Here is a 27270-nt window from a genome sequence, read left to right on the forward strand (position 1 = left end):
TAGAGCTAATTAAAAATGCAAACTTTCTCATTTTAGTGTTGATACAATATATATTTCACAAAACTTGTTTTAATGACATGAGATTGCTATCTATACCAACGTAATTGTCATGTCTTGTTTCGTAAAATTTTCATAATAAAGTTTACCCATCCTAATTGTGGAAGTTAGGTTTATTTTCCATTATTGTTAAAATTTAAAAATTAGTGTATATTTTTTCAAAGCACATACTCTGTATCAGATCCTGTACTGGGAACAGAGAATGTGAGCATTAAGATGGCATGCCTGCTTCTAAAGCATTTAGGCTGAGCATGAAGGACCTATCAGCATTCATAGGAAAATGTGCTAATAGACAAAATTGAGGTATAATCAGAGTGTTCTAGAAGCACAAAGGATAAATGGCTAATTTTTACCATATGATGGAGAGTGGTTTGCCTAGTAAAGAATGGAGGAAAATCATTCCAATTACAGGAAGTTACAGTGTACAAAAAAGAAGATTAAAGAAGTAGCGTCATTGGTGGTTTTATGGCTAAAACAGGGGTTACATAGGTAGGAGGTGTAGAGACTGAAGCCATAGAGTTAAACAGGACCCATGTTTTAAGAGTCCTGTGTACCCTAATAATTGATTTGGTCTTTGTCCTACAGCACAAGCAATGAAGAACCATCAAAAGTTTTTAAATGAGAATAGAACATGGCTTGTTTTAGAAAGCTAAATGGTAATGACAGTGTTGGGGATAGGTGTAGAAAATGCAGTGAGTAAGGGCCAGAAGACAATATGATGGTTGTTGAAATAATCTATGATGGTGAGAATGTGAGCTAAAGCAGTACTTTATTGGACATAAGGCAGACTGAAGTTGTTTTGGACGTAGAACAGTTAGGACTTAACTGGTTACCTATGGCTACCTATGGCCTGATGGGAGGGCTTCAGATACAGTAGTGACACCTAAGGGGTCTATGAAAAGATATTCAGCATCATTGGCCTTTAGGGAAATAAATGAAAATTTAACAATTTAAACTATAATAAGCTACCACTACATGCCTATTAAAATGACTGAAAAATGTTTAAATGCCAAAACTGCCAATAACAAGTGCTGACATGGATGCAGGATGCCTGGAAGTCCTATGCGTTATTGAAGGAATGCAAAATGGTACAGCCACTCTGGAAAACAGTTTAGTACCTTTTTTTTTTAAGTGAAGTATGTCTGTGTCATACGACTCAGAAGTCCCATCCTACGTCTTTCCTCTAGAAACATGAAAATGTATTTTCACACAAAAACCTATACACAAGTGTGTAGCTCCATTACACCCCAAATACTGGAAACAATCAATGTCCTTCAATGGGTGAATGGATAAACAAGCTGCAGTATATTCATACAATTGAAATATGCAGCAATAAAAAGCAATGAACTATATTGCTGCTTGCAGCAATTTGTGGGTGAATCTCAATGGCATTATACTGAGTGAAAGAGGCCAGTCTCAAAAGGTTGTAATCTGCATGGTTGCCTTTATATGACATCTTTGAAAAGTCAGAATTAGATTAGTGATTGCTATAGAGTAGAGGTAAGGGCAGGATTTAACTACAAAGGGGAACCACAAAAGGGTTTCTTGATGTGATGGAATTCTGTATCCAAATTGTGGTGGAGGTTAACAAATCTGTACATCTGTTAAGTAAAACTGTACACCAAAAAAGGTCAGCTTAAGTGTATATACATTAGAAATTAAAATAGAAGCCTGGGTTTTGAGATCAGATAGCCAGAATTTGAGTCCTAGCTCCCCACCCACCAGGAATGTGATCATGGTGAAGTCACTCTGCATTCATGATCCTCAGTTTGCTGTAAATGTCTAGGATGTTGGGGATTAAATGTGCTAGTGTATGTGGAACTCTCAGCACATTGTATTGGTACAGACTAAGTGCTCAGTAACTAGTAGCTCTTTACAAATATGATTAAGGAGAGGAATAGGTTGGAATGATTCCCAAGAGCTCTGGGTGGATGGAACTTTAATTGGAGTAGGGCTTTCAGGATTAAGACCAGGTTTGGGGAAGTGGGAGATACTGAGTCGAGTTTTGATCATGTTGAGTTGAGGTTGGTATACTACTGTAGCAGCTTAATATATGTTTAGATTTCAGAAGATCTGAAATGGGGAATCAGTGTACAGCTGGAATTAAGGCTGCATACTGATGCAGTCCTGCTCCAAGAGACCTGGCATCTTTCTGGCTTTAGCTACCTCGAAAGAAACTGAGAAAAAAACTTAAGCAGAAGAAACCTCTGTCAGCATAGCTGTAAAGCAAAGGATGTTAGGTCATTTTCAGGAAAGTGAGGTACATCCAACAAATCTCATTGAAATTTCTCTCGCTATGTGAAACTTTGAACATTCTCATTTTCTGTGTTAATCACTTGGAGTGCAGTCCTTTTTAAAAATCACCTTCCTAGACCTTGGGAAACTGAAATTCTTTGTATAGTTTCCATATAGATAAGGTCATACTTAGAATCTTAATTTGGTGCAGTTCTAAACATTTATCAGTTTCTCTTACTTGCCACAAAAAAAAAAAAATAGGAATTTTAAGTAAGAAAGAAGCAAAGAAGATCAGGTAAATCATTGCTGCTGTGTCATGGGAGAAGTATAGTTGGCAAATTCCAAACTCAATCTTGTAACAAATTACAGAAGATATTTTACACTGCAATAGCACTACTACCATAATTTGCATTTTTGCCCCTTAAATTCGGAGGATGGTGAAAAGCATTAAAATGACAGTGCCTCCTGAAAGAATCAGTGCCTTGTATTCTTTTGCTGTATATTGTACTGTATCAGAATTGTAGTGATGGCATCCTATGGGACGTTATACCAAACAATTTTATTTCTCACTTTAGAAAGATCATTTTGGAGAGAGAGAGACGGAAGGCTGCAATAAATGCCTGCATTTTCTTAAATATTTTTTACCATCTTTAAAAAAATAATAAAGTTCACCTTTCCATATCAAACCCCTAAAAATAATTGAGAAAAGAATGTTGATGATTTTTCCTGGGCTTTTATATTCTTAGTCTTGAATAGTCATCAGCTTTCCAAAATGCTCTAAAACATGTACACTCTATGAAAAACATCTGTCTTGTTTTTAAATGCAGTGTAATTTGTGAACAAAACTGATAAACAGCTACTCCCCCCACCCTTTATTTTTTAAGATAAAGCCAAGTTGTTTTTTTTTCCCCCCCAAGAACGAAATGCATGTAGGTTTGAAGTTGTTTTACTGCTTTAGCAGCTGTGTGGCAAGTTTTCTAGCAGACAATGGAGGTGGGGAGGGGGGCTCTGTTATATCTGGTTTCTCTTTGTAGAATGCCTGAAAAGTTGATATTTAGTGGATTCTTGAGAAAGCAGTTTATCTGTAGAAGAGGAACTTTTTTAGTACCTAAATTAGCTTGCTCTGATTAATATGCATTTGTTTTGTTTTCCTGCTTTAAAAAAAGGAGAAAGAAAGAAAAGAGTAAAGAAAATCATCTAGCCTAAAACTACATAGCACAGATAACCCTATGACCTTTGGCTCTGGGTAAAGATTTACAGTACTTGCGGACCTCGTTCACATGCCTGACTGAAAAGAGCCCTAAAGTAAGGCTCCTGTGGAGATGGAGAAAATAAGCAGGATAAGGAAGTTCCATTATTTCAAGTGGCAGTGTGTTGTTTTATTTTTACTAGTCTATAAAGTGAAATACCATTCGTGATGTGTTTCCAGTTTTGAGTCTCATGTCATTTAAGTTTGGGGTCTGATGTTAGAATAGTTTGAGTCAGGGATGCCCTGGGCAAAGCATCCTTCTTCGTCTCCTTTTCTACCCAGCAAAGATCCCTGCCTGTTGACTCCCTTAAATTAAATTTCCATTTGAAATATCTGTCCTTTACGGAAAGCAAAACAGAAGACTTTCTTTTTTTTAAAGGTACTATCAAAATATGGATGAGAATGAGAATCAGTAGTTGTTTTGCTCTTATATGTTAAGTTTTTCTTCAGATACAAAGTATAAAAAGTCCCTGAGAACAAAATTAGTCCCACTCTTTGTCTCCAGAAAAAGAAATTTTGGTTTGGTTCCTTTTGCTAAGACATTTGAAGAAACCTTAATAATTTACTATCTAAAGACTTTGACATCTGTTTAATGGTTTTTAACTAGAAACTTTATACTGAATCTTTATGTATCTTTCTTGTAAAATATCCCATTGTTCTCTACAACACTTTGTATTTATGTTTTGAAGCTTCTTTATTAAACTGATTTACTGTTTTATTTCCTGTTTCCTTTCAATATGTGCTGGTAAAACCTCATTAAAATGGTGACAAATAAAAGCAGTTTCCTTGGTCTTAGGAAGATACTCCTAGCCATTGATCAGCTCTTGATTGTTTTATAGGCCAGAACTTTCAAATGGTGTTTTTTGAATGAAGGAAAAACTTCACTACGCTTTCTATTCTATTTTTAAGAATCTGTAAACATGGCAAAAAGTTTGACGTGAATTACGAACAATTTTCCTTATAGAACGGAAAACTCTTGTAGAAAATTAAATCAATACTGTCCATTAATCATACTGTTTGTCAGCCCTCAGACCACTGTGGAAGTTTCTGGTGAATGTAAAAAGTCTTTAAATGTGTGAGGTCCTTAAAGATCTAAGTAAGTTAAAGGAGAAGAGGTTTTTTAAATACTACCATTAGCACATGAAAGAAACTTCAGGGTGGATAGAAAAAAAAATTAGTTGTAAAGCTGTAATTGTACTTGTTGGTTTTGTTTTGTTTTTGTTTTAAGCCTGTTCTTTAAAAAAAAAAAACTTAATGCAAATAAAATTTTAAGCTTTGTACTAATTACACACTCCATAAGGTAGATGGGAGCTGTAAGACAGGCCATTACAGGAGGAAATATTTTGGTAGCTTATCCTTTAAAAATATTTGCATGTGTTTATTTCATAACATGCATAGTATATCAGGACAGTAATACATGTATATGTTATAAATAAAGGTATATATGTTATAAATATGCATGCTAGAAAAATATTTTACTGTTGGAAGGTGAAATAAAAAGATTTGGAGACCACTGTTCTAACTTACTGCATCAGGTATTTCTAAGTAACTACCCAGTTATAAAGCTATACAGTCTAGAAGAGGAAATAGCCAAATCACCACAGAAATCATAATTACAAGCTTTAGTAAGCGCTGTGATGGAAAAACATAGGGAGTTATAAGACCATGTTATAGCGGACACTAAATAGCATGAGGGTGGAGGTTAGGGTAGATTTCCCTGACAAACTGATGTTTCATTAGTATCTGAAGGATAACAGTTTAACTGGGTGAAGGACCCTGATTGGGATAATGAAAGAATTAAAGAAGGCATAGCATAAATGATAGTCATGGACTAAATCATCAGAAGAGGCTAAATACTGGAGTATCTTACTATCTAAAGAATCTGATTTATCAGTTGATTTGGATAAGCTGGTGTGATAACATAATGCTGGTAGAGTTTATTGAAATTTTACATATTTTTCTACTCTTTATAAATATTTCTATTCAAATATCTTAAAATATTTGAAATCTTGAAAGAATTTGGGTAACATCCCAGACAACGTAGGCTGCCCTACATAAGTGGAGGCCTCTTGCATTAGCCAAGATAACGGACTCCACTGATGTTTACCTTGGTTTAATATAGAGACTAGAACTCTTGCTTCAGCTGAAGGTTAAAATGGCATCTTAGCTTTCTCGGCATGCCAAGATGTTAATGATAACTTAAGAAGCCTGTGCAGACTGTAGGCAGCACAGTTTGCCTGATTACCACAGTGTATGCATCTCTCTGGGAGATAGTATAAATATATCTATCTAGAGTCATTATTTCACACACCTGATCGTAGCCAAAAGGCCGAGAAGCAATGAGTCATCATTTCAGATGTATGTATCTCCTGTATCTTTTTTGAAGAAAGATTTGGAGTGACTCAGTACAGAAACACAAAATTCAACTAAATAAAAAAACGAATTGGTGACATAAGGCTCCGTGTTTGTAAGGGTTTGGGATTAAGCAACATTCATAGTAGTAAAAGTGTAAATTGATTCACAACTTTTTAGGCATGACTGAGTAACACTAAAGGAGGGGGCTGTAATATGCATACTCTTAAAAGAGTAATTCCGTTAGTATACACCTATCATGATAAAATAATAATGAACATGCACAAACATTTAACCATGAGGATGTTTGGGGCACCTGGGTGGCTCCTTCGATTGAATGTCTGACTTTGGCACAGGTCATGATCTCATAGTCCGTGAGTTCAAGCCCCATGTCAGGCTCTGTGCTGACAGCTCAGAGCCCGGAGCCTGCCTCAGATTCTGTGTCTCCCTCTGTCTCTCTGCCCCTCCCTCTCTCACTCTGTCTCTCAAAAAATAAATGTTAAAAAAAAATTTAACCGTGAGGATGTTCACTGCAGGGTCATTTGTAATTGCTATAAGCTGAATAAAACCTAAATATTCAGCTACAGAGGTTTAGTAAGATAAACTGTGGTACATCCATACAGTTTGGATAAATGTGGATATTTAAAGGAATATTTTAGAAGAATATTTAATAACATGAATATTTGTTCACAGTATATTAAGTGGAAAAAGCAGGCTATAAATAAAAAAAATATTTTGTATGTGTGTATATGAATAGAAAGGGGAATGAAAATAACATACAACCTAATGTTAAAAGTGCTATCTGGGTTCTGGTATTAGGATATTTTATTTTTATTTCCTCTTTTCTGCTTGTCTGAGTTTTATAAATTTTCTGTAACAAATATTTGATCCTAATGAGAAAAAAACAGTATTTTTTTAATTGACTATACCTACGTGAATCAATTGGAGCAAAGGTAAGTAAAAGTTGGAAAACCGATGAAACCAGGATATTGGCTTCTTTATTGCATGCCATAAGGTCCTGTACAGTTGCTAGAAATGCAGCTGTAAGTTTAGCTGTGAGCTTCCTGGCAACCAAAACAAACCACAAAGACTGCTAGCTATGGGGCATAGGATATTTTAATTATTAGAAGAAAATTGTAATAGGGGCACCTGGGTAGCTCAGTTGGTTAGGTGTCCGACTTCAGCTCAGATCATGATCTCACAGTTGGTGAGTTCGAGCCCCACATCGGGCTCTGTGCTGACAGCTCAGAGCCTGGAGCCTGTTTCAGAGAAAATTGTAATAGGGGTGCCTGGGTGGCTAGTTGGTTAAGTGACTTCAGCTTAGATCATGATCTCACAGTTGGTGAGTTCCAGCCCCACATCAGGCTCTATGCTGACAGGCTGTGCCTGGGGCCTGTTTCAGATTCTGTCTCCCTCTCTCTGCCCCTCCTCTGCTCAGCCTTGCTTGCTTGCTCACTCTGTCTGTTTCCTTCAAACATGAATAAACATTAAAACAAAATTTTTGATAAAAATAAATAATAATATATTAATTAAATTCCCAAAATGCAGTATTTCCAGAAAAACTCTATATTCTCAAATTGTTGGAGATTCTCTATGAATCTGTATCGAAACCATATAACTTATGCTTGACAAGAGCCTAACATAATAAGGAAAGTAGATTCCTGTGGCTTCTAGCATCATTTGACAAGTTACAGGGTTTTGAATGATCTAGAGATATTAGTGGAGGAAACAATTAAAATAATTTTTTTGAACTTTCACCTTTCTCCATCTGGATGGCCAATTAGGTGGTTTTAGTGTGTTTCCCTTTCTTGAATACATTCCCATTCTTTTCATAAAATGACCTTTTGTCTCAGAAGAAAAATCTTGGCAGATGGGCCTCAATTCTGATTCCACAAAACTATAGATACTACGTTTCAAACCTCTGGAAACTTTAAGAAATAAGGAGACACTTGTTCTCATTTTGCTAATGCACATTTCTGTTCTGAGAAATTACAGGGATTGTATTAATTCTCTTTCCCACGTTGACTCACTGGCACACTTGTGTGGCCCTGGTTCATTGTATGCTTTATTCCCATGCTGTGTGCATATTACAAATTGGCAGTTCAGTGTGACTCATTGAGAATTTTTTTTTGGAAAAGAAATCTGCATTTGCATTACTTACATAGAAAGTATCAGATATTTCTAGGGGTTGTGGGAGGGGGGATGGGCTAAATGGGTAAGGGGCATTAAGGAATCTACTCCTGAAATCATGGTTGCACTATATGCTAACTACATGGGTATAAATTAAAATACTAATAAAAAAAAACCCAATTGCCCATAAAAAAACAAATGAATAAGCTTTTCTGTTTTATAAAAAAAATCAGATATTTCTAGAAATCTTTCAAGAATCTTCAGAATATGTGCTTTTCTCTTTTTATTGTCCTAATAAAAAGTCATAATCTAACTGATGTAGTAGTCTTACCAAAAAAAGAAAACGTTGAGTCTGAATCTAATAATGAGGAAACAAATAGATAAACCCTGTTTGTGAGATATTCTCCAAAACATCTACACTGGATTCTGCAAAAGAGTCGTTGTTAGGAAAGGTAGGAAAAGGACAGCAGCGATTCTGGATGAAGGAGATAATGACGTGCGGTATGTGACTCTCAGTTGTGTTGGTGGGAAGGGAGCATTTTAAAGAACACTTTGGAAGCAATTGGGGAAATTCAAAAATGAGTTCTATATTAGATTAAATCGTGGTATTGTTAAATTTGTTGGACCTAATAATGGTACTATGGTTATGTAGGAGAGAATGTCCTTGCCCTCAGGAGAAGCATGTCCAAGTATTTAGGTGTGAAGTATGATGGCTCAACAAAAGAAAATGTGTGTGTTCACTTACTTGCACATGCAAGTAAGAGAATAATAAAGCATATCATCAAAATGTTTAAAAAATAATTTAAAAGGTAAAACATGCCCAGTATTCTGTTTTTAATCAGTTTCTCCAAATTAGGGATGTGTTAACCATGTTGATGCACATGGTTAAAACAATAGATATTGTTTGAAATAACAGATATTAAGTATAAGAAACCTGGGATCTTCTGTTTAATGTTTTATTTATCAGAAAATCCTTTTGATTTAACTCTGTATGCTCAGTTGTTTGAGATTCTCTATTACATGTGTTGAAAACCATTTTAAGATACAGTGAATACTTTCCAGTACCTCAGTGATCTTCAGTGTCTTAATACCTGAAAGATTTAAGGCTTATATAAAATTTGAGTAGGCTGTTTATAGGCAATTAACATGGTAATGACCTACACCTGCTTGTATCAAAAAACTCCCAGAATTCCCTTTTCTGCTAACATTAACATTGATTTCAGAGTGATACATTCAGCAAAGTTTAAATAAATTGTTGTAACAGTGCTTCTTGTGAATTCTAAAGGAGGCATCCATAAATAACAATTGTGTTTTATCACTATGATTGATGAGGCCGATACTTCGCTGGCTTGCATTTCCCACTTGAGAAGAAATTTAAGATTGGTTTCAAGCTGTCTACCTGCATCCTTCCCATCTTGTAAGCATGCTTTTTACTGCTGAGGGCTGAGATTTGGAGGAATGGTTATCAAACCACAGATGTTTTTGCAATGAAACTGTGCACCTCCGACCAAGTCGCCGTGGTTCAGGAGATGATAGATGGTATTTTCATGTTGCCTCACAAAAGGGTCAAAATGGCATGGCGAGCCCATGACAGTGAAACAGAGAAATGTTAGTCCTGGAAGGAAATTTATTTCGTGGCTTCAGGGGAAGTTTGGTTGTCATGAATAGGCTCTCTCTGTCAGTCTATAAAAATATTGTTTGTAAGGCAGTGATGTATGTGAGACAGACAGTGTGAGTGTGCTGGCAGACAGAGCAGCTACTTAAACAAATGCCAAGCCGAGTACAGTATCAGAAGTCAAGTACTTAGATGTTTTTAGTATAAGAATTGCTCGGGATAGAAATAGCAACATGATTAAAGGAATTTGTTTCATTTTCTTAAGTAAACTTTATTTGTAAATTTTACAGCCCCTTAAGTTGTCCTAGGAGGCTGCATCCACTCTACCATTCTAAGACATTTTCATCTTACATTTATAAATTCTTATAATCAGCAATTACTGCTTTTTATTCATTAAAATTTTTTTTTAATTTTTTTAAAAATGTAAGCTCTCTGCCCAATGTGGGGCTTGAACTCACAACCCAAAAGGTGCATGCTCCAACTGAGCCAGGCAGGAGCCCCTCCATTTTATTCATTTTTAAGTTATTCAGGACTTAAAGGACCAGCCTCATTAGTACTGTTCACATAAAGCTATCATAAATTTGGGGACCATGAAGCCGCTGCTCTTTTGAAGTGTTCCTTTTTCTCCTCCCCACCCCAAAGGAAGTATCAACCATTGACATCATTCCATTAACTGATGATGTGGTGGCTTTGCTGTCTCATCTTGCAAAATTGGACCAATGAGGTGCCTTTCTTCTGCAGGGATTCATAAAGGGAAAGGGGTATCATAAGAAAAGAACATAAAAGATCAAAAACCGTGTTTGTGGGAGATTCATTTTTCAGGGTTTGGATGTAAATCAGCAACGTTCATGACAACATTCAGGTAGGAATCTTCAGCACCACGTATTTCTTATCCAGACAGCCTCAAGTAATGCATTTGTCAAAGATGAAAAATAGTTGTTACAAGAAGTCTTGAAAGCCTGATAGATGTATAAAAATGAAATCGCATGTTCAGAAAATAACATGAACAAAATATTAATGAACAAAGTATGATCGAAAAAGCCATTTGCTTCTGGATTTTGCAAAACAATCCCAGTCATTGGGGAGCGGGGGGAGGTTTTTAAAATAGAGATTATCAATAGGGTATACTTATTTTGGTAGGAAACGGATTCTCAAATGTCATGTACAAAGAACTTTCTTCTAAATTATCCTACACTCAGTAGGAGAGGGGATGTTTTCACTGGGAGTGAGAGGTGTTATTTGTCTTAAGGCCCTTCAGGGGGGCAGAACAAAAGGCACTGAGTCATTTCAGGTTTAGACAAATACTCTACCATCAGCTTCCACAGAAATGTGTTACCCAGAACATGCAGGGTAGGTTGGAGAGTGGGGGAGTGCCCACTCCATCTGCCGTTGTGTCATTTTACACTCAAATATTCTGTATTATCACAGGGCAGACTTACAACATTTCAGCATAGTGAGCATAATAAAACTCCTTTAAATTTATAATGTGATAGGAAAAATGTTTATCATTAACAATGCCTTACAGAGATTCAGTTTATAAACAAAAGGAGGATGAAATTTTTAATCAAGGCTTAAAGTAAAATTTATAGTTGTTTTTTTTAGCTGAAAACCTCTGTTTTTAAATCAGCGTATAGCACCCTCCTGTCAGGCATTGTTTTAACCATCACGAATTAACTTTCTCCATGAATTAACTTTGATGACAGAAGACAAAGAATTCCCGCTTGAAAGAGGCCTGCTCGTCTCATGTCCCTAGGGTTTCTCCCTCAGTTTCTCGGATGGGAGAAACATGTACAAACCTAACAACGTTTGGATAACTTGAAGGCGAATCACATTGTTCACATGTGATTTGTGTTTTTGTTACTGTGTGTTTAAACATCACATTTTAAAGCAGAGTATTTCACTCTGCTTTCCTTTCCCACCCATCCCCCTTAGCATTTTTCCTGCTCCTCTGCTGCTGGACCAGACTTGGGCTGGCCCCAGATCCTGTGTCAGAGGCCACGACCCAGGTGTCACAGCAGTCATACTGTTGGCCTCTTCTCTGAATAATTATATGGGGGGTATTGTGTTGGAGGGACAGGCTTGGGGGCAGTGCAGTCACCCTGGCTAGCCAGACCAAGGGGCTCTCCAGTCAGACCACAGGGGAACAATGGCCCTGAAAAGGCCTGCACAAAACCTTGTAACACAAAAGATTAAATTAAAAATGTACATCGGGCCAGACACTAGGCTTCATCCTTCAGAATTTCACCTTTGTCACTTATTCTGAGCATTTCCTAATTCAACATTTCCAGACTTCACATGCAGTGACTTTACATCAGCAAATTTTCAGATTGCTGCTTACCTCTGCATATATAGTCTAATTTATTTGATACACTTTTTTAATACTCTGAAGCCATCTTAAGTGTGACACGTTGTGGCTAACATAAGCAAAGCTTTCTTTAGTGGTATTTTACATAAATCATTTAAGGTAGTGCATGGCGATGTTTAAAATAATGCTTTGTATTTTCCTAAGACATTGTATCAAATGTGTTCCACGTCTAACTTGAGCCAAGTGACAGGGACTGTCCCAAAGTAGATGAAGTTGTTTTATCTTCCTTTGGTCTCAGGAAAATTATTTTCCCCACCACCTGATCAGTTTTCCCTGGAAGAATGGGGAATAAAATTCATTAAGTCTTACTCATATTTGAAATTTAGAAATGATGTCAGAGGTGTATTTATTCATGTCAGGTAAACGTTTTTTCATGGTCCTGACCTCAGGTGTTCGATTCATTTATCTACCCTGGACTTGTCCACTCTGGCCTGGCTCTTCTGAAGGCTTCTGGAACCTCACCAACACAACAGCTCAAGCAAACAGGCCTGGTTTTCATGACGCCAACACTCTGTCCTTCTGTTGGTCCACAGCTAAATACTTTGTAAATAATGGTTTTCTATTATGCATTTTCCAGGAGACCAGACTTCTGGAAATGTTAGTGTTAGAGCAAAACACTAAAGTTTGAATTGATGTCTGTCAGTTTTACCGTCTGAGTTTATCTTCCATCAGAGAACACTTGGCCTCCATAGTGTTTGGAAGAAGGTATGGTGTGGAAACTTCCCAAGTGAGTCTGTTGATTTTTACCTTTTGTACTTAGAGAAGTTTAAGGACAGAACAATGATCAAAATCTGATAAGACTGGAATTCTTAAATGTTTTCTCCTTAAAGTTAATTTATTCTTTAATATTTACAACTCTTGATTATTCTGTTTTTGTTCTGTGTATTTGGCTACTTTGAATATATATTAATATCAACCACCCCATCCGGGCCTACTTCAAAGATCACCTAAAACCCAGAAGTGAGTCACAAAAAAGGTTTAAGTCATGAAGCCACTCAGTAAGAAACGATGCCATTTGTCAGAATGTGTTCTCTTATTTACACGTGTTCCGACATGTTTTGCTATCTGGCTTCTCAAACATTAGTGATTATAGGGCCCCTGGCTTTTCAGAAAATAGGCCCAGAAGCAGAATTGGAGGTGAAGGTCAACAAAAATAAGTTAAAAACAAACCAACCAACCACTCTTTGCTATGGAAGCTATAGTAATTGATGCTAATAAGGATGATTTTGAAGAATCAAAACAAGTTTTGGTTATTTCTGACATACTAAAGGATCTGGGAAGTTTGAAATACATTTTTGGATATTCTGTATAGAAGAGTGGTTAATTTTGAAATGAAAGCTAATTTACTTACATAGAAGGTATCCTTGTCTATAAAAAAAATTCTTAATATATAGAGCTGTTATAAGATCATTTAAGATAATACATATAAAGTACTGTTTTATTATTACCAAAGAAATTCATATTTATTATTGAGCAGGTAGAAATATAAGAACCAGAATAACTAAAAATTCTACCACATAGAGCTAGATACCACTGTAAACATTTTTATTTTCAGAAGATACTTCAGTATCTGATGATACTGCATATCAGAAGATAATGCATTTTTATTTACATTCTGCTTTTTATTGCTGTGCCTCCAGCGTCCCACCGCTTCCTTTCTGCTACCCCCTCAACCCCACCCCTTCCTGATGAATTTACTCTGTTAAACGACATAAATGCCAGATATCACTTTTACCTTCAGTGACTTCTCTATAGCACTGGACATTGCCAACCAATCTTCTTCTCATAACTCCTGTGATATTATACCTTCCGGGTTTTCCTCATGACTTCTTAACACCACTTCCTATCTCACACCTAGGTTTCTAGTCCCTGCTGTCTCTTCTCTCCTTGGTACCCCGTCCTCTGTGTACATGACTGCTGAATGTCGTTCTCCATCCTCACTACTTGCTCCAGCCTACACCCCTGGTCACCTCCACTTGGTCCCTCTGGCATCTCTGGTTCAGCATGTCATTGGCTCCTCCAAGCATATCTTCTTCTATTTCTGTTGGTCAACACAGGCTGGAAACTTGGGAGCTTTCAGACTCCTTCTCATTAATCCCTTCTTTCAACAATTCCATGTAGTCAAGCCATCTTGTGTGTATGTATAACAAAATCCACAATGGCTAGCCTGGCTCTCAAAGCTCTCTGAGATCTACCCTTAGCCTAACTATTCTACATGACTTTCACTCATGCACCCTTCATTGAACTCTTCCCCATTACTCATCCCTGATCCACATGTTCCTGTCCCTGAGCCTTTGCTTATATTCTATCCTTGGCCTTTCTCTCTTCTTCCCTGTGCTTACTCTAAAAATTAAATTGTCCTCACATGCACTTCTTCAGTGAAGTCTCCCTCTCCTAAAAAAAAAACAAACAAACAAAAAAAAAAAAACAAAAAAAAAACTACCAGTAACCTCTCCTTCTTTTGAATTCCCTTAGAGCTTTTTTTTTTTTTTAATTTTTTTTTTTCAACGTTTATTTATTTTTGGGACAGAGAGAGACAGAGCATGAACGGGGGAAGGGCAGAGAGAGAGGGAGACACAGAATCGGAAACAGGCTCCAGGCTCTGAGCCATCAGCCCAGAGCCTGACGCGGGGCTCGAACTCACGGACTGCGAGATCGTGACCTGGCTGAAGTCGGACGCTTAACCGACTGCGCCACCCAGGCGCCCCTTTCTTTTTTTTTTTTTTTTAAATTTTTTTTTTTAATTCCCTTAGAGCTTTAACAGATCTCTTTGTAGCAGTTTTTCCTGTCTTGCATAATTATTTGTACCTTTGTCTTAGCTCCCCTAACACACTGCTATGGAAACAAATTTGAAACAAACTGATTATTTTAATTTGCTAATCTTAAAGATGAGGAAACTGAGGGGCGGCTGGGCGGCTTAGTCGGTTGAGTGTCCAACTTCGGCTCAGGTCATGATCTTGCAGTTCCTGAGTTCAAGCCCCGCATGGGGCTCTATGCTAACAGTTCAGAGCCTGGAGCCTGCTTCAGATTCTGTGTCTCCCTCTCTCTCTGTCCCTCCCTCACTTGTACTCTGTCTCTCTCTCTCTCTCAAAAGTAAATAAACATTAAAAAAAAAAAAAAGATGAGGATACCAAGTTCCAGGAGACTGCCTTTGAAGCCACACAGCTACAAAATCGAAGATTAAAATCCAAATCCCCTAATTCTCAAACCAGCCCTCTCCTCTGCATTTATTTATTTATTACTGAAAAGTATCTACTAAGTGCCAGGCATTTTAAAAAGCTTTTTACAGGGGCGCCTGGGTGGCTCAGTTGGTTGGGCGTCCGACTTCAGCTCAGGTCACGTTCTCACGTTCCGTGGGTTCGAGCCCCGCGTCGGGTTCTGGGCTGATGGCTCAGAGCCTGGAGCCTGCTTCCGGTTCTGTGTCTCCCTCTCTCTCTGCCCCTCCCCTGTTCATGCTCTGTCTCTCTCTGTCTCAAAATAAATAAACATTTAAAAAATTTAAAAAAAAAAAAAAAGCTTTTTACAAATATAAACCCATTCAATTTCCATTTTACAGATGAGGAAACTCAATTCAAACCCAAGTAGTCTGGTTCCAGAGTCTGTACCTTTAATCACTATGCCAGCCTGCCCTTCTCCCTGAGAGGGAGCAGGGATTTGGAGTTATGTGTTGCTGATAATAATTATTTTATTACTATTAATGTTTTCATCAGTATAACATTTTTGTTATACATTGGCACTCTTGTAAAAACTTTGTGAATCAATTTATTTCCTCTTCCTAACAGCCTCGAGAGGTAGATTGTGTTATTGTCATCATAGCTATCTTACAGGTGATTTTAACCAAGGTACAGAGAGAAATTAACTTCCCTCAGGTTGCACAGTAGTGACCAAGTTAGAATTGGAATCCAGGCAGCCTGGGCCTGACAGTGCAGACCGTCAGGATTGTGCTAGACTGTATCTTAGCTTCCAAGTAGCGTTGAGTCATTAGGAAAGTTGTCTTCTGTTTGTCTCAGCATCCTTCTCTATAGAGGTCGGGTGACAAAAGCAATAACCTAGCTTACAGGGTTTTATAAACTCCATGTGAAATATTCATATATATGACAAATACTAATCCAAGGCACCCTTTTTTCTTTTCATTGCCTTGCATTTCATGCAGGCCTTCATTTGGTGAAACTTTAAGCAACAGCCGTATATCATGCATACCTGTTTTGAATTGCTCACTCATAGTTTTAGCTGGTACCTGAATGGCTCCCACCTTCACTAGCTGGTTGAGTGGGGGCCATCACTCTCCATACAGGCACATAAATGCCATCTAGTGTTAGAGAAGAGAAATGCAAGTTATTCAGGTAAAGCACTGAAGACCTGAGTTTTTTGTTGTTTTGTGGTCTTTCGGAACATGTATGCAATGAAAATTGGATATATTATAGCACAGTTTTTGAAGGTTACTTAAAATGTCTAAAGATACCATTAATGTGCAATTATTGTTAAATCATATGCATTTAGAATGGATTTTAGGTCCTTGATCAGTACATCTTTAAAAGATTTTGGCATTATGGCAAATCTCATTTTATTGAACTTTTTTTCTTGCTCTGAGCTGTAGTCACTGAAGGTAATAAATACCTAATTGTTAAAACTGGTTATAATTAACTGAATTTGTTGTCTCCATCTGCTTGCTGTTCGTAATGCTAGTCCTCAAACTTCCATATTTCCATTTCATAAAACAATCTGTTCTTCCATTAGGGAAGAAATCTATTACATTGTTTCCCAAAGAATTTATATCGTCAGGTAGTTTCTTTGTTAGCAGATGAGAGAGTATTAAATTAACATGAAAGATGTGGGTGAAGGTGGTTTTGAAACTGAGAGTGTTATATACCATGTGACATGGTTACCAAAACAGCAAGAATTCTTAGTGACCATAAACACAGAACATAACTCTTTCAATCATAAATACATGTAAGACACATACTTGGAGCCTTTTCCTGCTCCCCAAACCAGGGAATATTAATGAGGACAGAGAATAGTTGGAGCTCAGCATTAGTATTTGCTAACAGCTAATTTACTGACATTCTGGATTCTCGACCATGCCTGTATATTTATTTACCTTCACAAAGATGATTCCCAAGTTTAAGTGCACCACATTCTTGGTAGAATCTTTTCTGCTCTCCTGGGCAACTTTCCTCATTATTATAACAACAATAATATTGGACGTTTACTAATTATAGGAACTGTACAGAGTTTTTAATAGGCATAATTTCATTTGGGACTCTTAAAATCCCTGTAAGGGATTATATCTCTATTTTCCAAATGAAAATAACAAGGCTTAGCAAACTAAAAAATATGCTCAAGACTGTATGGTTAGTAAATAATACATACAGAATATTCATTTGCCAGTCTATCCTCTGGTAGACTGAAATTAAAAGCAATTAAAATGGCTTCCTAATCCTTGAGTCTTCGTATAGTGCCTGACTTTGAGTAGGTACTTGATAAATGTTTGTTTGATACCTGTGACGCCTCCTGATGTGAAACACACCAGGGTGGAAGGGTTGGTAGTGAGAATGAATCAGAAAGGAAAGAAGGTGAGGCAAGTCCTAGAGCCAGAGGAGAAAAGAGAAGGGGTGTAGCCATAACAATGTTTTAGGAAGGAGATCTTCATTTTTCTGCCAAAGGTTGACTTCGTAATAAAAGGTACAAGTTATTCTGGCTGGGACCATGGTCATGTTAACTTAAGCTGACACTCACTAGAGATTAGTGTTAATTTGAGCTTTCTGTCTTGATCTTTCATCTCTATATATTGCTAAATCTTTAAGCAAGGTTAACCATAAATCCAAGTACTACCTATCTGAGCCATCACTCTTGAGACCATTAAGAATTAACTCTCATGAGTGGTTTTTATGCCCCTTGTGTTGAGTTTTGAAGCAAATGGGACCAACTCTCTCCCTTTCTCCTTTTTCCCTCACTGGGTTTTGGGAAGGCCTGTACTATTCTTTGTGGCTGCTCTTCCTGACTCTGCTGTTTTCCCCCTAAACCACATATAGCCTAAGTCTGCTGAGTCTCATGTAACCAAGCACCACATATGTGGCAATGATTGACTCAAGAAGGGCCGTTAGCAGGCCTTGGAAACTGGTTCTCTGTGTCATTTCAGTGTTGATCCTGGGTCTCTGCTCTGTCCTTTATGCAATGGAGGGTCTTTTCAGAACTGTAGATTTTGAGTACTTGTGCTACTTATGCTAAGGTATATTACTTATGCATTTAACTATATTTAATAAGTTGGTCCTAACAGATGTTTTGTGTGTTTTTTTTACTTTAATTTTGTTTTCATTGTGTAGGTGTCCTCTGTTTTTTTTCTTAGCTGATAACTCTATGGCCTGATAATGTTCATCTTGACATTATTATTTGAGGGCTCTGGTTCCCTGGGTCCATGACATCAAATTTCTAACAAATGATGCATAAAAATGGGCCATGTTGTTCCAGGGTCTCTGGATTAACAAACCAAAATTATGTAGCGACTAGATTTTGAGGTTGGAGTCCTATTTCTTAAAGCCTTACAGGAGCACATAGCAAATGCACATGGCCCACTGCTCAGTATGGTCCCCAACCTGTCACTTTTATTTTTTTAAATGAGATTCTTTGAAAAGCATAAAGAGTTGATCAGATGTGAACAAACATTAAATGGATTTTCTCTCTCAGATTTTTTTTCCCACATAGTATGTCTTCTGTTCTAATTTTTTCCGCTAAAACCGTTTGCAAAATTATCCTGGGTCTTGTACTTTTGTGTGTGTGGATACAAAGGAATCTCATGCACCTGATGTAGTTGGTTTGCTAGTCTAATAACTTGCCTTTTCCTGATCTCATGGAAACGAGCAGGGGAAGGAACCCAGCACTGAGATGGTTGCTCTGGTGACTTGGTGATTTCCAGATGGGCACCAGAAGACTGCACCTCCTCATGCTGGCTGGTTATAGAGTCTATGCTGAGTGGGTCATACAGGTGCTGGGTGTGTTCAGGGAGCAACTCTTTTCTTTCATTTTCTCAGGATACATAGGTCTCTTCTGTCTGATCAACAAGAAAAGGTGAATTTGGGGTTTAGAATTTAATGTAGGCAGCTTGTTTTTTTAAAGAGGAAAAAGGGAAAATGAAATCAATTTTAGGACTAAAAATAACCGTTGAAGAGAAATATTCATGAAGTGTTGATTGATTGTTTGCACAGTGGAAAAAAAGATTAATCTCTCCACCCAGACTCATAACCCTCATCAAAATCAGCTTTTTGTGGGGCCCCTGGATAGCTCACTTGGTTAAGTGTCTGACTCTTGATTTTGGCTCAGGTAATCTTATGGTTCGTGAGTTTGAGCCCCACATTGGGCTCTGAGCTGACAGTGCAGAGCCTGCTTGGGATTCTCTGTCTCTCTCATTCTCTCTCAAAAATAAATAAATATTTGAAAAAAATTAGCTTTCTGTGAGAGCTGGCCGTATCCATGGCTGGCTTCTTGACAATGTGAGCTACTTTAGTCAAACTCTGTCTCATCCATCCTTCCTTTTCAGTATTTCCTAATTCCTGGCATCATGTCCCACTCCCAGGAGACTTTCCTAAAGACACTCTTCTGATTGAGTAGAGACAATAAATATGTTTGAAGAACTAGACTGCAGAGAGCCAAATGAATTCCATTTGTACCCCTTCAGAGGGAGTATTTGTAAGATGACACTCAGGATTCAGTTGACTAAGGAGTTTAGCAGTATGTTAGGAGGAAGGAAAGAACACAGATTAAAATTAAGTAGCCATTAATCTGAACAGAAATCTTTGAATCTTAGAATTTTAGTGCTAAATGTTGGAAATCATTGAGTAATGAAATCCAAATATATTTCTGTGTTTTCTGCAATTATTTTATAAAATGTTTTAAAATATTTCTATTTTAAAATTCATTCTAAGGAGACAGACTTACCTGTTATGACAAAAGTCCATGTATTTGTGTAAATTTAAAGGACCCTATATGTTCTTGGTCATAGAAATATCTTAGTTTAGCTTTGTGTAACCCTGGACATCTAGTCAATACCTTGGTACCACGGTTTATAGAATGGGAATAACATATATATTACAGAATTTTGTTGTACTCAAATGAGATAATGTCTCAAAAAGCATTTTTTTAGTATAATCAAATATTAGTCTTCCTACTTTTTAATAAATATAGAAATGTTCTAAGTTGTATAAATTGTTCTTTTAATGCATTTTAATATTAAATATTAGAATATATCAGTTTTTAAATGTACAAACTCTTAAATTATTTTGAAAATTTTAATAAACTTTACATTTTATTTTTGGATTTTTAAATGTTTAAATTCACTCTACAATTATTTTTATCTGTTTAGTCTAAGTTTTTCCACATTGGAGATATGTATATAAAGGATGATTTTTCCCTTATGAAATGTAGAATGTATTTCTGCGTTTATTATAATTTAGACAAGTATTACATAGGAATATGTAATTCCTAAATTAAAATTAGGAATATAACTACTATATGATCCAGCAGTTCTACTCCTGGATATATATCAAAAGGAAATGAAATCAGTATCTTGGAAGAGGTAGCTGCACCCCTATGTTCACTGCAGCATTTTTCACAGTAGCCAAAATATAAAAACAACCTATATGTCTTCTGACAGGTGAATGCATAAAGAAAACATGGCATATGTACACAATGGAATATTATTCAGCCTTAAAAAAAAAAAGAAGAAAATTCTGCCATTTGCACAACATGAACGAACCTTAGAGGATATTATGCATAGTGAAATACACCAGACACAGAAAGACAATTACTGTATGATTTCACTAATGTGCAGGATCCAAAACAGTTGAGCCCATAGAAGCAGAGAGTAGAATGGTGATTGCCAGGGGCTCAGGGGTGGGGGACATGGGTAGATGTTGCTCAAGGGTGCAAAGTTTCACTTATGTAAGGTGAATAAGTTCTAGAGATCTTAAGTACTATCATGGCATGGGGACTATAATAGCTTTCAATACTGTATTATATACTTGAGATTTACTAAAAGTGTAGATCTTGTTTTCAATATACATACACACACAAAATGGTAACTATGTGAGATGATAGCTATGTTTATGAGTTCAATTGTAGTAGTCACTTCACAATGTATACATATGTCAAGCATCACCTTGTATACCTTAAATATATACAACTTCTATTTGTTAACTGTACCTCAACAAAGCTGGGGGAGAAAAATACAGTATTTCTCAATAGTGTTTATTTTTGTCCCAAGTAAGTATTCTATAATTAAATGTTATAATAAACAGTCATACTGAAATATAATTTGTATCATTAAACTTCTTGAATATGTTCTAAAATGTATCACTTAAAATGTATAACCATTTATATCTTCAAAAACCTGAAATTTTTTTTTTGTTTTTTTGTGCATGGGATGGAATTTGGTTTTCATATTGTGACTGTGAAGGAACACCAGTAGAGGGAGCTCCAGCTCTTCTTTCTTGGTGAATTTAGGGGTCAGCTTGAAAATCAGATTCTGGAAGGGGCACACATTGAGATAAATAACGCATGGTTATGAAAATTTTTAAAGGTATCAAGGGATGACGATTGTATTCCTTCTTACCTTTGAGGGGAAATAGTCTCACTTTGATTTCCATGCTTTCAAGTTAGCCACCCTCAAGTAACTAAACAAAAAACTTCTATGTCATGTAACCTCTTATAAGTGATCCACCAGGTTGCCTTTTAGAATCAAGAATCTGTCTCTGGTCAGTTGAGGAGGAGGAGGAAGAGGAAGAGTAATAGTGGTAATGTTACTATCTGAAATGAGGTTAAGTAAAATTTTAAATAACTAATAGTCACACTAGCAAGGTCATACTAAGGTGAATTGCTGAGTCACTATATAGGATAGGGAAAGGAAAAAAACATCTCAAACTGTGAGGCATTCAGAAGATTTTTAAGCCAAAATCTAGAAAGGTTCTAGAACTTTTGGTGATATCTAGAAGGCTGGACCAAATTATTACCTGTCAGTTTCTTTATAGACCCCAGAAGAAAATACCACGTGAGGCTACTGGCTTACAACAACATAGAAGATGGCTATCAGGCAGACCAGACAGTCAGCACTCCAGGATGCGTGTGTAAGTAAGAGTTATGGTAGCACATTTTAACTCTGTATGGTTCACAGTCTTTTTTCCCCTCTTCCTTCTGTAGATTTAAGTCTCATTACTAGTTGGAATCGTTGGTGGTCTTATATCTTCCATGGTGCCTAACATAGTTATCTTCAGCAAGTACCTGCTCAAAATAAATATTTAAGTGAGATGTATTTAATTATAAGAACGTGTTTTACTTTTGCAAGCAAAAGACCATTAGAAATTTAACTGGGAAAAATAACCCTGAATACCTTCTGCTTTTAGCTTGAGGCTAATACTTTCTTCCAATTTCTGTTCAGTTTTACTTGTGCTAAGACCTGTTAGGGCTTATTGCTACTAAAGAGGGTTTGGGTTTAATTTTAAGTCCATTGCTGGCCTTCTGGATGTTTCAAGCTGGTAGTTTGACTTCTCAGTGCTTCTGTTTTACAATCTAAGTATTGATAATATTTGATTCCTTTTCTAACTCATGGAAGAGTTGCTGAGAATTAAATGATACATCTCTAGGTGTATCTATGAACCACTTTAGTGGAAGAAAGACTACAGCCAACTTATATTGTGGGGAGTTACGATTTTATCATTTTGCCACTTTCTATAGTAATATTATGCCATGCAGTAAAGTAACATTGTCTTTTTCAATAGCTGTTCGTGATCGCATGGTTCCTCCTCCACCACCACCCCACCATCTCTATGCGAAGGCTAACACCTCATCTTCCATCTTCCTGCACTGGAGGAGGCCTGCGTTCACCACTGCACAAATCATTAACTACACCATCCGCTGTAACCCTGTCGGCCTGCAGAACGCTTCTTTGGTTCTATACCTTCAAACGTATGTAGCTTCTATTAATAGTGTTTTTCTTTGCTCTTTTCCCCACTCATACTTGTTTCTTACCATCTTCGGCCAGCTTAAGCTTTACCTGAAAGCACTTGTCTCAGGACTTCCCTTACTTATAAAATGGCTGGGAGTTTTGCATCTTTACCATATCGAGTTCTGAAAACTGTATCTTTTGACAGTTTCTGTAAATGATTTTTTGTTGTTGTTTCCCCAGCCTCATGCAATAAGATTAGATGAGAAGCTAGTATTACTTTCAAGTGGCTAAAGTTAGCATAGTTAAAGGAAGAAACAAAAGACCATTTTTATGCTAGCATCAAAAAATAAAACGAGTATTCTGTTTTCTTGGTTATAGTTAGAAAGATGCCCATCATTATGATTTAAAAGAATGATTTGATGGGGTGCCTGACTGGCTCAGTTGGTTAAGTGTATGACTCGGTTTCAGCTTAGGTCATGATCTCAAGGTTCGTGGGATGGAGCCCCACCTCAGGGGCTGCCTGCACAGAGCTTGTTTGGGATTCTCTCTCTGCCCCTCCCCGCCCCCAGCCACCTGCCCCTCTCTACCCCCCCACTCATGCTTGCTCTCTCTCTCTCAAAATAAATAAACTTTAAAAAAAGAATGATTTGACTTGTAGTATTTCAGAGGAAATCATTTTGTATTGGGACGTTTCTATACTGCTAATTTCCTAGTTTCCTTTCAGAGAGGCAACTTGTAGGCTAATTTATATAGGATAATACCAAATGTAGTATTTTAATAGTCAAATGAGATTGTTCTTTTAGGCTAAAAAATTGTTTTAAAGAAAATGAGGTGATAAATAAGAACAGTATGCTTTACCTATATTGACTGGAAATACTGATAATCTTTTAGAAACAATGCACTACCAGCATTAACAACTTCATTGCTTGTTATTATAGATCAGAAACTCACATGTTAGTTCAGGGTCTAGAACCCAACACCAAATATGAATTTGCTGTACGATTGCATGTGGATCAGCTTTCCAGTCCCTGGAGCCCTGTTGTCTACCATTCTACGCTTCCAGAAGGTAAAACAGTTATCTAAATGTGTAAAAATATATATGTGTCGCTTTAAAAAAGATACTACCCTTGTTGCCACCTTGGTTGACCTGTATGCATTTGTTTTGTTTCTTAACTTTCGGAATTTATTTTTTTTATTATATATTTTTTCAAAAGTTCCTCTTACCGCATGTATTGCACAAGTAGATGGGCTTAAGTCTAGCCCCTCTCTTTAGGGAACATTAAATTTTCTAAAATCAGGTGTGCTATTCAAGACTGCACCCAAATAATTAAAAATGGAAGGAAATAGCGTATTTAATGATGTTAGGAGCCCACATTAGAGCAAATGTGAGTGGTAGGTTATGTGCACAGTGCAGTGAATGTGATCCCTGACTGAGCACCATTTCTGTAGCTTGCCTGTGCCTCTTGCTGAGGTATTTCATGTCTGTGGGACTGCATTTCCTTTTCTCTAGGATGAAGGTAAAGGAATGGATGATCTATATAAGGACCATTGCGGCTCTGTTCTAATTATGCTGAGAGAAACAAAGGAAGGACATTTACTCCAGTGAACATAGGGCCTCTTTACTTTGGTTTTGGCTGTATTCCCATATGTGATGTGGTACCAAAACCCAGCTCTTCATACTTTTGTTCATATTAAACTGGAGTCAACTAAAATCCCAAGACTTTACTGCTTTCCCAGATACAAATCATTAGTCTAAAGTCTGCCCTGTAAACTCACTGATTCACAACTTTTTGGAGAATAACTAAATATTTTGGTCTCAGAAGTATTTCCTTCAGTGGCTTCCTGGATCAGCTAAATATATATTCTGTATATTTTAGTAATAAATGTAGTTTAAATTCAATACCTAAACAGGGTATGAGACTCAATATTTAATGGGCAGTTGCTACTGGTGGAATTGTAAACTTTTCTAGTTACCAGTTTGGCAAAACAATATCAAAAGTCCTAAACGTGCTTACATCCTCTGATTCAGTAATTCCCCATCTAGGAATCTACCATATCCTTTTTCATGATGTTTTAAACATTATAAAAATGAAATTACCTATCAGAAAAAGAAGAAAAAAAATAGTATTTTACCCTTATCACTAGTGATCTGTAATAGCTGTGATTCTGAGATTTTTTTATAGTGGTTTCTAGTTTTTCTAACTCTTTTCCATGACTATGCATCTATTAACTGGGTATTTGAGTGTTTATCACCGCTTAATCCTGGTAATACAGTATTTTTTACATGTGTGCACAGCCCCATCAGGCCCACCGGTTGGAGTAAAAGTGACCTTGATAGAGGATGACACTGCTCTGGTTTCTTGGAAACCCCCTGATGGGCCAGAGACCGTGGTCACACGCTATACCATCTTGTATGCATCCAGGAAGGCCTGGATTGCAGGAGAATGGCAGGTCCTACACCGAGAAGGTAAATATCCTAAATTCTCAAAGAAGATGGAAAGTAAGGTTACTGATGATAAGGAAACAAATGGAAAGAAGGATCTAGTTTATTTTAAATTTATATTTATCAAGTAACAAATTATTAAGGATTTGGGCTTTTAAAAAAAAAATTTTTTAACGTTTATTTTTGAAAGAGAGAGCGTGAGTGGGGGAAGGGCAGAGAGAGAGGGAGACAGAGAATCCAAAGCAGGCTTCAGGCTCTGAGCTGTCAGCCCGAACTCACGAACTGTGAGATCATGACCTGAGTCTAAGTCAGATGCTCAACTGACTGAGCCACCCAGGCTCCCCAGGGCTTTTTTTTTTTTTAATGTTTATTTACTTATTTCTTTATTTTAAGAGAGAAAGCATGAGTGGGAAAGGGGCAGAGAGAGGGAGAGAGAGAATCCCAAGCAGGCTCTGCACTCTATTTCACCAACCGTGAGATCATAACCTGAGCTGAGATCAACAGTGGGAAGCTCAACTGACTGAGCTCCCCAGAGCCTCAAGCACTGGGGTTTTATTCAGAGAGCATTGGGAAGCCATCAGCATATCTTCTGAGCATGAGATTCACATTCCAGAAAGATCACTTTTGAATATTGTGAATAGAAGGGGTTTGGTCCAGGAGAAATGGGTAAGAGTAATGCAGAGACTAGGAGGTGACTGTAGTGGTCCAGGAAAGAGACAATAAGCCTGGATGAGATCACTGAGGATTGAGATGGAAAGGAGAGGACAGTCAAAAGATACAGGGGAGGTGAACTTGACAGGACTGGGTAGTTTATGTAGAGAAGGAGAGGTGTAAGGAAGGGAGAATCGTTACAGATGATTACTAGATTTCTGATGGTGGCGTGTCTTACCCTGGAGTAGCAAACACTGGAAGAAGATCTGGTTGAAGGTAGCAGACCTGTATACAGCTACTAAAAAGGCCCACATACAAATAAATTGGCCCATATAAATAACTAGGGTCCACTTAAGTACAGGGAAAAGCTGAATGGGACATAGGAACACTGGATTTAATTTTTGTAACACTGATTTTTGTTTTTAGCTGAGAAAAACTAAATTCTAAAACATTTTAACATTCTTACTGCATGCTTTTATCATTCTATCCTTTTAAAATTTTTTAATCTTCCATTTGGACAAGTCCCACATACCAGTTTTCAGATGGGCCATCACATAAATTGTAAAGCTTTATTATTTTGGCGCTTCCTTAATTTAGACATGCATACTGGGAAAAGAACAGCTTGCCAAGCAATTAAAAACTTAAGAAGGATTTTAAGAAGGAAATTTGTTGGCCATTTACATATTCTAAACACTTTACAGTGTTTATATTTCTTCATACATTTTACCTTTTGAAGGGAGTATTTACCTAATTAAAATAGGTGTGGATATAATATAAAACTCGTGTGGATATAATATAAAACTCTCTATGCAAACATAAAACAAACAAGTGGTGACTTTAGTTGGAATTTTAATAGTCATATATTCATATTTTTCATTCTGTAGAAGCTCCACTAAGTAATGATTTCCTGGTCACTGAAGAAACTTGAATGTAATAAGTACTTGACAGCAATGCAGTTTTATGTGTGTATCAATTGATCTATTGCTTCCTAACAAACCACTTTAAAAATTAGCCATCTTATTTTCTCACAGTTCTGTGAGTCAGCAATTTGGACTGGGATCAGCTGGGCAGTCTTTCTCTTGGTCTCTTCTGAGGTCACTCATGAGACTAAAATCATCTCATGATTTCAACAGAGTATGGGTAGCTTAAAAACAGCAGGAGAGAGTTCCAGCATCAGGAGGAGAGGGAGGAAGCTGCACTTACAAAGCTTTGCAAGCCTGTGCTTGTTTCATATTTGCTA

At 37.0% G+C, this 27270-nt stretch overlaps 1 protein-coding gene across 1 annotated transcript in view; it reads left to right on the forward strand.

Annotated features, from left to right (window-relative positions):
• The window catches only part of PRTG (protogenin), a 124411-nt gene that overhangs the window by 83899 nt on the left and 13242 nt on the right, over positions 1 to 27270 (forward strand). Inside the window, exons 12-15 of the mRNA XM_047863017.1 lie at positions 22023 to 22118; positions 22770 to 22956; positions 23875 to 24002; positions 25233 to 25403. Coding sequence (XP_047718973.1) covers positions 22023 to 22118; positions 22770 to 22956; positions 23875 to 24002; positions 25233 to 25403 — 582 coding nt within the window. The remainder of the gene's footprint in view (positions 1 to 22022; positions 22119 to 22769; positions 22957 to 23874; positions 24003 to 25232; positions 25404 to 27270) is intronic.

Source organism: Prionailurus viverrinus, chromosome B3 (assembly GCF_022837055.1).
Source record: "Prionailurus viverrinus isolate Anna chromosome B3, UM_Priviv_1.0, whole genome shotgun sequence".
Classification (NCBI taxonomy): domain Eukaryota; kingdom Metazoa; phylum Chordata; class Mammalia; order Carnivora; family Felidae; genus Prionailurus; species Prionailurus viverrinus.